General features: G+C 59.2%; 1 protein-coding gene across 1 annotated transcript; it reads left to right on the forward strand.

Moving 5' to 3' along the window:
- The first annotated feature begins 2,551 nt into the window (after positions 1–2,551).
- TLCD3B (TLC domain containing 3B) lies at positions 2,552–11,388 on the forward strand. Its single transcript, XM_077789587.1, has 5 exons — positions 2,552–2,664; positions 4,937–5,020; positions 5,799–6,018; positions 8,019–8,114; positions 11,116–11,388. Exons 2-5 carry the CDS (start codon positions 4,962–4,964, stop codon positions 11,386–11,388), a joined length of 648 nt encoding a protein of 215 aa, XP_077645713.1. The 5' UTR covers positions 2,552–2,664; positions 4,937–4,961.
- Positions 11,389–14,179: the final 2,791 nt, after the last annotated feature.

The raw sequence follows: 14,179 nt of genomic DNA on the forward strand, positions 1-14,179 counted from the left end.
CCCCTTTTTGGCACCCCAAATTTTGGGTCTCCTCCCACTTTTGGGACCACAAATTTGGCCCCTCCCCCAAATTTTTGGACCCCAAATTTGCCCCTCCCCTCCTTTTTGAGACCCCAAATTTGGGGCCCCTCCCCCCTTTTAGGAGTTCAAATTTTGGGGCCCCTCCCCCAAATTTTTGGGACCCCAAATTTGGCCCCTCCCCCCCTTTTAGGACCCCAAATTTTGGGGCTCCTCCCACTTTTGGGACCACAAATTTGTGACCCCTCCCCCAAATTTTTGGGACCTCAAATTTGGCCCCTTCCCCCCTTTTGGGAGCCCAAATTTTGGGGCCCCTCCCCCTTTTTGGTGCCCCAAATTTTGGGGCTCTTCCCACTTTTGGGACCCCAAATTTTGGGACCCCTTCCCCAAAATTTGGGCCCCTCCCCCAAATTTTTGGGACCCCAAATTTGGCCCCTCCCCCCCTTTTAGGAGCCCAAATTTGGGGCCCCTCCCCCTTTTTGTCCCCCCAAATTTTGGGGTCCCCCTTTAGCCCCGCCCCCTCTTTACGATGCTAATGAGGGGGCGTGGCCTCAGTGGCGCGAGGGGCGGAGCCTCCTCCCCTTTCTCTGGCATTAAAATCTCATTAATATTCATGAGCACAGACGCGACTATTAAAACTCTATTAATATTCATGAGCGCGGCCCAGCTGACCGTTATTATGCTAAACAGCCCCGCCCACCTCATTAATATGCAAAAAACCGTCGCCGTCGCCGTGGCAACCCCGCACCGCGCGCTCCCATTGGCCGCCCTCCCCCCAAGCCCCGCCCCCCTTTTCTCCACCAATCAGCGCCGCCCCCGCGCTGCCCCGCGACGCGCGCTGATTGGCTGCCGGTCTCCGCCAATCAGCGCGCGCGGCGCTCCCGCCGCGGCCGTGGGGGCGGCGCCCGTAGGGGGGAGGGGGCTGATGGAAATTTATGCAAATGAGCGGCGGGAGCGCCGCGCTGAATATTCATGAGGCGCTGAGGGAGGCCGCAGACCCGCCCGGGTGCCGGTGAGAGGGAGATTTATGCAAATGAGGCGGGGAGTGGGGAGGGGGCGGGGCTTGGGGCTTGGCCCCTCCCCTTGGCCCAAAGCCGCGCCCTTTTGTGACGTCACACGACCACGCCCCTTATGGCGCGACCAGCCCCGCCCCCACCTCGAGGCCACGCCCATTCCCGGCGGCCCCGCCCCTCCAGCCCCTCCCTATCTCCTTATTGGCTCCTTCCCCGAAGCCCCGCCCCCTCCCTACAGCCCCATTGGCCCCACCCGCTACTGGCCACGCCCCTCTTTAGACCCCGCCCCAAGCCCCGCCCCCTTCGTCCATTCCCGGTGTCCCGTTGGCCACGCCCCCTCCTTTAAGCCACGCCCCCTTTCCCGGTGTCCCCGCCGGTCTCCCGTTGGCCACGCCCCCAACCCATTAAGCCCCGCCCCCTATTCCCGGTATCCCCCGGGGTCCACTTGGCCACGCCCCCTTCTTTAAGCCACGCCCCCTCCGTTCATTCCAGTGTCCCCTTGGCCACGCCCCCACGTTTAAGCCCCGCCCCTCCGTCATTCCCGGTGTCCCATTGGCCACGCCCCTAAACCTCTTAAACCCCGCCCCCTCCGTTCATTCCCGGTGTCCCATTGGCCACGCCCCCTCCTTTAAGCCACGCCCCCTTTCCCGGTGCCCCCGCCAGTCTCCCCTTGGCCACGCCCCCAACCCATTAAGCCCCGCCCCTATTCCCGGTATCCCCGGGGTCCACTTGGCCACGCCCCCACCTTTAAGCCACGCCCCTCCGTTCATTCCCGGTGTCCCATTGGCCACGCCCCCACCTTTAAGCCACGCCCCTTTCCAGGTGTCCCCGCCAGTCTCCCCTTGGCCACGCCCCCAAATCCCTTAAGCCCCGCCCCCTCAGTTCATTCCCGGCGTCCCATTGGCCACGCCCCCACCTTTAAGCCCCCCCCCTCCATTCATTCCCGGTGTCCCATTGGCCACGCCCCCAACCCCTTAAGCCCCGCCCCCTATTCCCGGTATCCCCCGGTGTCCCATTGGCCACGCCCCCTCCTTTAAGCCACGCCCCCTCCGTTCATTCCCGGTGCCCCCTTGGCCCCGCCCCCTCCATTCATTCCCGGTGTCCCCTTGGCCCCGCCCCCACCTTTAAGCCACGCCCCTTTCCCGGTGTCCCCGCCGGTGTCCCCTTGGCCCCGCCCCCTCCGTTCATTCCCGGTGTCCCCTTGGCCACGCCCCTAACCCCCTCCAGCCCCGCCCCTCCGGGCCCCGCCCCGTTTCCCGGTGTCCCCGCCGGTGTCCCCTTGGCCCCGCCCCTCCGGCCATGCCCGCCGTCCCCGCCGTCCCCCCGCCGTCCCCGGGCCGTCCCCGCTCCGTCCCCGCCGTCCCCCCGCCGCCCACCCCCGGTTCCTCCCGTTGAGCCCCGCCCCGCCGGCAGGCCCCGCCCGCCCGGCCATGCCCGGCGCCGCGGTGTCGCCGGTGTCGCCGCCGGTGTCGCCGGTGTCGCGGGCGGCGCTGCCGCTGTTCCCGGCGCTGCCGGCGGGGCTGCTGTGCCTGCCGGGGCTGCTCTTCTTCCCGGGGCTCTTCGTGCTGGCCCGCCGGGCGCTGGCCGCCATCGCCGGCTGTCCCCCGGGCCGCGCCACCGTGCTGGCCGCCAGGTGACACCGCGGGGACAGCGCGGGAGGGGACGGGGACACCGCGGGGACAGCGGGGACAGCGGGGATGGGACACGGGGATGGGGACACGGGGATGGGGACACGGGGATGGAGACACGGGGATGGGGATGGGGATGGGGATGGGGATGGGGACACCGCGGGGACACGGGGATGGGGACACCGCGGGGACACGGGGATGGGGACACGGGGATGGGGACACGGAGATGGGGACACGGGGATGGGGACACGGAGATGGGGACACGGGGATGGGGATGGGGACACCGCGGGGACACGGGGATGGGGACACGGGGATGGGGACGGGGAGACAGGGACAGCGCGGGAGGGGACGGGGACACCGCGGGGACACCGCGGGGACAGCGGGGATGGGGACAGGGACAGAAGGGACAGGGACAGGGACAGGGACAGGAATGGGGACAGAGGGGACAGGGACAGGGATGGGGACAGGGACAGGGACACGGTGCTGGCTGCCAGGTGGGCTTGGGGACAGCCAGGGGACAGGGAGGGGACAGAGAGGGGGATGGGAGGGGACAAGGATGGGGACAAGGATGGGGGCAGGGAGAGGACATGGAGGGGACAGGGAGGGGACAGGGAGGGGACACTGCAGGGACAGGGATGGGTGGCACTGGGCCAGGGAGGGGACAGGGATGGGGTTGGGAGGTGACAGGCATGGGGACACTGCAGGGACAGGGATGGGTGGCACTGGGCCAGGGAGGGGACAGGGAGGGGACAGGGAGGGGACAGGGATGGGGACACTGCAGGGACAGGGATGGGTGGCACTGGGCCAGGGAGGGGACAGGGATGGGGTTGGGAGGTGACAGGGATGGGGACAAGGATGGGGACAGGAAGGGGACAGGGAGGGGACAGGGCAGGGGACATGACAAGGCCAAGGCTCAGGTGGCCCTGGGCAGGGACAGGGCTGGGGACAGAGATGGGGACACTGCAGGGACAGGGAGGGGTGGCACCGGGCCAGGGATGGGACAGCGAGGGGACAGCGAGGGGACACCGAGGGGACACCGAGGGGACACCGAGGGGACAGGGCCACTTCCAGGCCGGTGGTGGCCCGGGCACGGGGGGACCAGGGACGGTGACAATGACAAGGCCAGGCCGGGGGGGTGGTGACAATCCGGGGGGGATCAGGGACAGGACAGGGACAATCGGGGGGGGTGGTGACAATCCGGGGGGATTGGGGACAGGACAGGGACAATCCGGGGGGGTTGGTGACAATCCGGGGGGATTGGGGACAATCCGGGGGGGTTGGTGACAATCCGGGGGGATTGGGGACAATCCGGGGGGGGTGGTGACAATCCGGGGGGGGCAGGGCAGGATTAGCCGGTGACGCGGGGACAGCGTGGGGACACGGGGACACGGGGACACGGGGACACGGGGACACGGGGACACGGGGACACGGGGACACGGGGACGCGGCTTAGGGACGTCAGCGCGGGCCCGTCCCCCGCCCTGCCACCCGCGTGTCACCCGTGCCACCCGCGTGTCACCCGCGTGTCACCCGCGTGTCACCCGTGCCACCCGCGTGTCACCTGCGTGTCACCCGTGCCACCCGCGTGTCACCCGTGTCCCCGTGCCACCCGTGTCACCGTCGGGCCCATCGCCCGCCCTGTCACCCCTGTGTCACTCCCGTGTCCCCTCTGTGTCCCCCGATGTCCCCAATGTCCCCCGTGTCCCCAGGCTGCTGTCCTTGGTGCTGATGTCCCTGTGTCTCCAATGTCCCCAATGTCCCCTCTGTCACTCAGTGTCCCCACTGTCCCCAATGTCCCCATGTCCCCCCAATGTCTCCAATGTCCCCATTGTCCCCCCTGCTGTCCCTGATGTCCCCCCTGTCCCCAATGTCCCCATGTCCCCGATGTCCTCAATGTCCCCAATGTCCCCACTGTCCCCGCTGTCCCCGCTGTCCCCACTGTCCCCGCTGTCCCCATGTCCCCAACATCCCCAATGTCCCCATGTCCCCAATGTCCCCATGTCCCCATGTCCCCAACATCCCCATGTCCCCATGTCCCCATGTCCCCATGTCCCCAATGTCCCCAATGTCCCCAGTGTCCCCAATGTCCCCAATGTCCCCAATGTCCCCAATGTCCCCAATGTCCCCAATGTCCCCACTGTCCCCACTGTCCCCGCTGTCCCCACTGTCCCAGATGTCCCCAATGTCCCCAATGTCCCCGCTGTCCCCATGTCCCCAACATCCCCATGTCCCCATGTCCCCATGTCCCCGTGTCCCCAGTGATGTCCCCTGTCCCCAGGCTGGTGTCCTCGGTGCAGGCGGTGATGGCCTCCACGGCCGGGTTCATCATCTCCAGATCCTGCCAGCACGTCCTGGACGACCAGTGAGTGACACGGGGGACACTGGGGACACTGGGGACGTTGGGGACAGTGGGGACACTGGGGACACTGGGGACAGTGAGTGACACGGGGGACAGTGGGGACATTGGGGACACTGGGGACACTGGGGACGTTGGGGATATTGGGGACAGTGGGGACAGTGGGGACAGTGGGGACACTGGGGACACTGGGGACAGTGGGGACACTGGGGACACTGGGGACAGTGGGGACATTGGGGACAGTGGGGACAGTGGGGACAGTGGGGACAGTGGGGACAGTGGGGACATGGGGACACTGGGGACATTGGGGACGTTGGGGACATTTGGGGACATGGGGACATTTGGGGACATTTGGGGACATTTGGGGACATTGGAGACATTGGGGACACACCTGGGCACGTCTGGACACACTTTGAGTCCACCTGTGCCCACCTGGGACACACCTGGGCACACCTGGGCACTCTGGGGCACACATGGGGACACCTGGGCACACTTTGAGCACATCTGGGCACACCTGGGGCACTCTGGGACACATGTGGGACACACCTGGGCAGTCTGGGGCACACCTGGGCACACCTGGGCACACTTTAACCCCACCTGGGCACACTTTAACCCCACCTGGGGCACACCTGGGCACACCTGGGCACACCTGGGCACACCTGGGCACACTTTAACCCCACCTGGAGCACACCTGGGCACACCTGGGCATACCTGGGCACACCTGGGGCACACCTGGGCACACCTGGGCACACCTGGGCACACCCGTGCCCACCTGCGCCCGCAGGCACTGGCTGGCCGCCGCCTACCCGCCCTTCGCCGTGCCCTACTTCGTGTACGACGTCTACGCCATGTACCTGTGCCACCTGCAGCGTGCCCAGGTGAAGGGGCACGGCCAGGGGGGCACGGGCGGTGCCCGCGCCGCCGCCGCCGCCTTCCTGCGCCGCGAGCTGCTGATGGTGCTGCACCACGCCGCCATGGTGCTGGTCTGCTTCCCCGTGGCCACCGTGAGTACCCGGGCACCTGGGGGCACCTGGGGGCACCTGGGATACACCTGGGCACACCTGGGAAGGTTTAAACACACCTGGGCACACCTGGGCACTCCCCTGGGCACACACCTGGGGCTGCACCACGCCACCATGGTGCTGGTCTGCTTCCCCGTGGCCACCGTGAGTACCCGGGGACACCTGGGGGCACCTGGGAAGGGTTAAATACACCTGGGCACACCTGGGATACACCTGGGCACACCTGGGAAGGGTTAAACACACCTGGGCACTCACCTGGGCACACCTGGGCAGGGTTAAACACACCTGGGCACTCACCTGGGCACACCTGGGCAGGGTTAAACACACCTGGGCACACCTGGGAGCACCTGGGAAGGGTTAAACACACCTGGGCACACCTGGGCACTCCCCTGGGCACACCTGGGGCTGCACCACGCCGCCATGGTGCTGGTCTGCTTCCCCGTGGCCACCGTGAGTACCTGGGGCACCTGGGGGCACCTGGGCACACCTGGGATACACCTGGGTATGGTTAAACACACCTGGGCACACCTGGGCACTCACCTGGGCACACCTGGGATACACCTGGGCAGGGTTAAACACACCTGGGCACACCTGGGCACACCTGGACAGGGTTAAACACACCTGGGCACTCACCTGGGGGCACCTGGGTATGGTTAAACACACCTGGGCACACCTGGGAAGGGTTAAACACACCTGGGCACTCACCTGGGCACACCTGGGGAAGACTCGGGGACAGTTTTGGGGACCCTGGGGACACTTTGGGGACACCTGGAGGGGTTGGGGTCACTTGGGGGACACCTTTGGGACACTCCGGGGACACTTTGGGGACATTGGGGGACACCTGGGGACACTTGGGGACACCTTGGGGTGTTGGGGACACTTTGGGACACTTTGGGGACACTTTGGGGACACTTTGGGGGGCTTGGGGACACTCCGGGGACACTTTGGGGACACCTTGGGGTGTTGGTGACAATTTGGGGGGTTGATGACACTTTGGGGACACTTTGAGGGGCTTGGGGACACCTGGGGACACCCTGGGGACACCTGGGGACACTTTTTGGGGGTTGGTGACACTTGGGGACACCCTGGGGACACTCTGGGGGTGTCTGGGACATTTTGGGGGGGGTCGGTGACACTTGGGGACACTCGGGGGACACCTGGTGGCATTTGGGGACACTTTGAGGGGTGGAGACAATTTGGGGACACTCGGGGACACTTTGGGGCCACTTTGGTGACACTTGGGGACACTTTGGGGGGGTTGGTGACACTTTGGGGGGGGTTGGTGACACTTGGGGACACTCGGGGGACACCTGGTGGCATTTGGGGACACTTTGAGGGGCTGGGTGACACTCTGGTGACACTTGGGGACACTTTGGTGACACTTGGGGACACTTTGGGGGGGGTGGTGACACTTGGTGACATTTGGGGACACTTTGGGGGGCTTTGGGACATTTGGTGACACTCTGGGCAGGTTGGTGACACTCTGGTGACGTTTGGTGACACTTGGTGACACTCGGGGAGGAACCGGTGACACTCTGGTGACACTTGGGGACACTTCGGGGGGGGGTTTGGGACATTTGGGGACATTTTGGGGGGGTGGAGACAATTTGGGGCCACTTTGGTGACACTTGGTGACACTTTGGGGGGGTTGGTGACACTCAGTGACACTCTGGGCAGGTTGGTGACACTTGGGGACACTTTGGGACACTTTGGTGACATTTGGGGCCACTTGGGGACACTTGGGGACACTTTGGTGACATTTGGGGCCACTTTGGGGCCACTTTGGTGACACTTGGCGACACTTGGGGGGGGTCGGTGACACTTTGGTGACACTTGGTGACACTTTGGGGGGGGGTTTGGGACATTTGGGGACATTTCGGGGGGGTGGAGACAATTTGGGGACACTTGGGGACACCTTGGTGACACTTTGGTGACACTTTGGTGACACTTTGGTGACACTTTGGTGGCCCTCGGTGTCCCAGCTGTGGCGCCAGGGCAAAGGCGATTTCTTCCTGGGCTGCCTCCTGATGGCCGAGCTGAGCACGCCCTTCGTGTGCCTGGGCAAGGTCCTCATCCTGGTGAGTGTCCCCAAGATGTCCCCAAATGTCCCCAAGTGTCCCCAGGTCCCAAATCCCAAAAAACCCAAAAAAAATCCCACAAAAAATGGTCAAAAAATGGAAAAATCCCCCAAAAATCCCCCCAAAAAATCCCAGAAAACTCCAAATCCTGGGTGAGGTTCTTATCATGGTGAGTGTCCCCAGAATGTCCCCAAAAATGTCCCCAAAAATGTCCCCAAGTGTCCCCGAGTGTCCCCAGGTCCCAAATCCCAAAAAACCCCGAGAAAATCCCACAAAAAATGGTCAAAAAATGGAAAAATCCCAAAAAAATCCCCAAAAAATCCCAGAAAACTCCAAATCCTGGGCGAGGTTCTTATCATGGTGAGTGTCCCCAGAATGTCCCCAAATGTCCCCAAGTGTCCCCGAGTGTTCCCAGATCCCAAATCCCAAAAAACCCCCAAAAAATCCCACAAAAAACGGCCAAAAAATGGAAAAATCCCAAAAAAAATCCCCAAAAATTCCCATCAAATTCATCCCAAAATCCCCAAGGGGGCACCAAAAATTCCTGGAAAATCCCAAAAAAAATCCCAAAAAAATCCCAAAATAATCCCAAAAAAATTCCCAAACAAATCCCCCAAAATCCCCCCCAAAAAATAAAAAAAAAATCTCCATAAATCTTAAAAAAATCCCCAAAAAATCCCCCAAAAATCGCCCCCAAAAAATCCAAAAAGAATCCCCAAAAATCCCAAAAAAACCCCCCAAAATCCCCCAAAAAATCTCCCAAAAAAATCCACAAAAAATCTGAAAAGAATCTCCCAAAATCCCCAAAAAATCCCCCAAAAAACTCCCCAAAAAAATCCAAAAATCCTCAAAAAATCACCCCAAAATAAAAAAATCTCCTAAAAATCCCTAAAAAATTCTGAAAATCCCCAAAATATCCCAAAAACCCCAAAAAGATCCCAAAAAGTGCTGCAGAAAAATCCCAATTCCAGAAAATTCTAAAAAAATCCAAAAAAATTTCCCCGAAAATGCCAAAAATTGCCTCCAAATCCCCAAAAATCCCCAAAAATCCTAAAAAGATACAAAAAATAAAAAATGCTCAAAATCACCCAAAATTCCCAAGAAAATTCCCCAAAAATTCCAAGAAATGGATAAAAATCCCCAAAAAAATCTCCAAAAATATCCAAAAATCCCCCAAAATCCCCAAAATTCCCCCAAATCCGAAAAAAATTCCCAGAAATCCCCAAAAATTCCCCCAAAATCCCCAAAAATCCCCGAAATTACCAAAATCTCAAAAAAATCCCCCAAAATTTCCCCAAATTTTCCAAATCCCAAAAAATCCCCCAAAATCCCCAAAATCACTAAAAATTCTCCCAAATCCCAAAAAATCCGCCAAATTCACAAAATCCCCTGAAATCCCCAAAATTTCCCCCAAAATTGTAAAAAAATCCCCCCAAATCCCCCAAAATCAAAAAAAATCCCCCAAAAATCCCCAAAAACCCCAAAATCTCAAAAAAATCCTCAAAAGTGACCCAAAATCCCCAAAATCCCCCCAAATTCCCCAAAATTCCTCCAAATCCCAAAAAAACCATCAAAATTCACAAAATCCCCTGAAATACCAAAAAATTCCCCAAAAATCCCAAAAAAATCCCAAAAAAAATCCCCAAAAATTCCCAAAAATTCCCCAAAAATTCCCAAAAATTCACAAAATCCCCAAAAATCCAAAAAAAATTCCAAAAAAATCCCCCAAAATCCCCCCAAACACCAAAAATCCCCCAAATTTCCCCCAAATCCCCCAAATCCGGAGCCCCAGGAGAGGCCCCAATCCTGAACCCCCCTGAGATGCCACCACGGGCTCCTCCCAGTGTCCTCCTGAACCCCCCTGAGATGCCACCACGGGCTCCTCGTGTCCCCCTGAGCCCAGCAGAGCTGTCAGGGTGTCCCCCACCCCCTGGAGACCCCAAAACCACATCGGGGTCACATCCAGAGTGTCCCCACTGTCCTCCTCCAACCCCCCTGAGATGCGGCCACCACGGGTTCCTCGTGTTCCCCTCACCCCAGCAGAGCTGTCAGGGTGTCCCCGTGTCCCTGACGCCCCGGAGACCCCAAAACCACATCGGGGTCACATCCAGAGCATCTCCATTGTCCTCCTCAAACCCCCCTGAGATGGGGCCACCATGGGTTCCTCACGTTTCTCTGACCTCAGAAGAATCCATGCAGTGTCCCCGTGTTCCTCAATCCCCACAGACCCCAAAACAACATCTGGCCCCTTCTAGAAAGTTCCCCATTGTCCTCCTCAAACCCCCCTGAGATGCGGCCACCACGGGTTCCTCCTGTTCCTGTGACCCCAGCAGAGCTGTCAGGGTGTCCCTGTGTCCCTCAGTTTCGGGAGACCCCAAAACCACATCGGGGTCACATCCAGAGCGTCTCCATTGGGTTCTCTAAACCCTATTGAGATGTGGCCACCACGGGTTCCTCGCGTTCCCCTCACCCCAGCAGAGCTGTCAGGGTCTCCTTGTGTCCCTCACGCCCTGGAGACCCCAAAATCACATTGGGGTCACATCCAGAGCATCTCCATTGTCCTCCTCAAACCCCCCTGAGATGCGGCCACCACGGGTTCCTCCCCTTCCCCTCACCCCAGCAGAGCTGTCAGGGTGTCCCCGTGTTCCCCATTGCCTGGAGACCCCAAAACCACATCAGGGTCACATCCAGAGTGTCCCCATTGGGTTCTCTAAACCCTATTGAGATGTGGCCACCACGGGTTCCTCGCGTTCCCCTCACCCCAGCAGAGCTGTCAGGGTCCCCCCGTGTCCCTCACGCCCTGGAGACCCCAAAATCATATTGGGGTCACATCCAGAGCGTCTCCATTGTCCTCCTCAAACCCCCCTGAGATGCGGCCACCACGGGTTCCTCGCGTTCCCCTCACCCCAGCAGAGCTGTCAGGGTGTCCCCGTGTCCCCGGCCCCGCGGAGGCCCCGTGCCACCCTCCCGCGGTGACCGAGGCGCCGTCGCTGTGGCGCAGCTGCGGCGGCAGCACACGGCGCTGCACAAGCTGAACGGGCTGGCGCTGCTGGTGACCTTCCTGGGCTGCCGCGTGCTCCTCTTCCCGTACCTCTACTGGGCCTACGGGCGGCAGCGGGGCCTGGCGCTGCTGCGCGTCCCGGCCGCGCTGCCCCCGGCCTACAACGCCGCCGCCGCCGCCCTGGCCGCGCCCCAGCTCTACTGGTTCGGTCTCATCTGCCGCGGCGCCTGGCGCCTCTTCCGGCCCGCCGGCAGCCCGCCGCGCCCGCCCTGAGGGGACAACCGGGGGCACCTCGGGGTGGCCTGGGGGGGAGCTCGGGGTGGCCTTGGGGTGACATCAGGGTGGCCTCAGGGTGGCCTGGGGGTGACCTCGGGGTGATCTGGGGGTGATCCAGGGGTGATCCAGGGTGGCCTTGGGGTGGCCTCAGGGGGATCTGGGGTGACCTTGGGGTGGTCTCGGGGGGACTTTGGGGTGACCTCAGGGGGATCCAGGGTGGCCTCAGGGTGACCTTGGGGTGGCCTCGGAGGGACTTCGGGGTGACCTCAGGGGGATCCAGGGTGGCCTCTGGGTGGCCTCAGGGGGACTTCGGGGTGACCTCAGGGTGGCCTTGGGGTGACCTCGAGGGGATCTGGGGTGGCCTCGGGGTGGCCTCGGGGTGACCTCGGGGGGATCTGCGGTGGCCTCAGGGTGGCCCTGGGGTGACCTCAGGGTAGCCGGGGGGTGACCTCGGGGTGGCCTCAGTGACCTCAGCGGGATCCAGGTGACCTTGGGGTGGCCTCGGGGTGGCCTCAGGGGGATCTGGAGTGGCCTCAGGGTGACCTCGGGGGGAGCTGGGGTGACCTTGGGGTGGCCTCGGAGTGACCTCGAGGGGAGCTGGGGTGGCCTCAGGGTAGCCGGGGGGTGACCTCGGGGTGGCCTCAGTGACCTCAGGGGGATCCAGGTGACCTTGGGGTGGCCTCGGGGTGGCCTCGGGGTGGCCCTGGAGGGTCTTGGGGGTGTCCTGAGAGGTCTTGGGGTGGCTGTGGGGCACCCTGGGGTGGCTTTGGGTCCCTTTGGGGTCTCCATGGGGCACCTGGAGTGGCTTTGGGACATCCGTGGGACACCCTGAAGAGGACACTGCAGGGTGGCCATGGGACACCCATGGGACACCTGGGGTGGCTTTGGGACACCCTGAGGTGGCTTTGGGACACCCATGGGACACCTGGGGTGGCTATGGGACACCCATGGACATCTGGGGTGGCTTTGGGACACCCTGGACACCTGGGGTGGCTTCGGGACACCCATGGACATCTGGGGTGGCTTTGGGACACCCTGGGGTGGCTTTGGGACACCCATGGGACACCTGGGGTGGCTTTGGGACACCCATGGACATCTGGGGTGGCTTTGGGACACCCATGGACATCTGGGGTGGCTTTGGGACACCCTGGGGTGGCTTTGGGACACCCATGGACATCTGGGGTGGCTTTGGGACACCCATGGACACCTTTGGGTCCCGCCCCTCCCCCAATAAAGCTGCGGCACCCCCGGCACTGAGAGAGTCCAGCCTGGGGGGAGGGGCGGGAGTGACCAGTGAGTGACCAGTGAGTGACCAATGAGTGACCAATGAGTGACCAATGAGTGACCAGTGAGTGACCAATGAGTGACCAATGAGTGACCAGTGAGTGACCAATGAGTGACCAACGAGTGACCCTGAGTGACCAATGAGTGACCAATGAGTGACCAATGAGTGACCAGTGAGTGACCAATGAGTGACCAATGAGTGACCAATGAGTGACCAATGAGTGACCAATGAGTGACCCCGAGTGACCAATGAGTGACCAATGAGTGACCACTGAGTGACCAATGAGTGACCCTGAGTGACCAATGAGTGACCAATGAGTGACCAATGAGTGACCAATGGGTGACCAATGAGTGACCAATGAGTGACCCTGAGTGACCAATGAGTGACCAATGAGTGACCAGTGAGTGACCAATGAGTGACCAATGAGTGACCAATGAGTGACCAATGAGTGACCCCGAGTGACCAATGAGTGACCAGTGAGTGACCAATGAGTGACCAGTGAGTGATCAATGAGTGACCAATGAGTGACCAATGAGTGACCAATGAGTGAGTGACCCTGAGTGACCAATGAGTGATCAATGAGTGACCAATGAGTGATCAATGAGTGACCCCGAGTGACCAATGAGTGACCAATGAGTGACCTGAGTGACCAATGAGTGATCAATGAGTGACCAGTGAGTGACCAATGAGTGACCAATGAGTGACCAATGAGTGAGTGACCCTGAGTGACCAATGAGTGATCAATGAGTGACCACTGAGTGAGTGACCCTGAGTGACCATTGAGTGATCAATGAGTGACCACTGAGTGATCAATGAGTGACCAATGAGTGACCATTGAGTGACCCTGAGTGACCAATGAGTGACCAATGAGTGATCAATGAGTGATCAATGAGTGACCAATGAGTGACCCTGAGTGACCCCGGCATGGAAAGGGTTAAAAGTTCCACAAAATCCCAAATTTAATAAAATTCCAAATTAAAAAAAAATCCGAATTAATAAAAAAAATTAAATTAAAACCATGAGAAATTAATTTTAAAATTCCAAATAAATTTAAAAATTCCAAATAAATTTAAAAATTATGAATAAATTTAAAATGACAAATCAATTTAAAAATGTTAAATAAATTTTAAAATGACAAATACATTAAAAATGACAAATACATTTTAAAATGTCAAATAATTTAAATAATTACAAATTTAAAAATTATGCATAAAAAATGACAAATTTAACACCGGAGAAATTCAGAAAAGACAAATAAATTTTAAAATTCTAAATGGATTAAAAAATGACAAATAAACGTATAAATTACGAATTAAGAGCGGCAAATTTTAAAATGAGGAATACATTTTAAAATTTTAAATAAATTTTAAAATTCCAAATGAATTTTAAAATTCCAAATAAATTAAAAAAAGGAATTAATTGAAATAATTACAAATAATTAGGAAAATAGAAATAAATTTTAAATTCCAAATAAATTTAAAAATGAGGAATTAATTGAAATAA

Source organism: Lonchura striata, chromosome 35 (assembly GCF_046129695.1).
Source record: "Lonchura striata isolate bLonStr1 chromosome 35, bLonStr1.mat, whole genome shotgun sequence".
Taxonomy (NCBI): domain Eukaryota; kingdom Metazoa; phylum Chordata; class Aves; order Passeriformes; family Estrildidae; genus Lonchura; species Lonchura striata.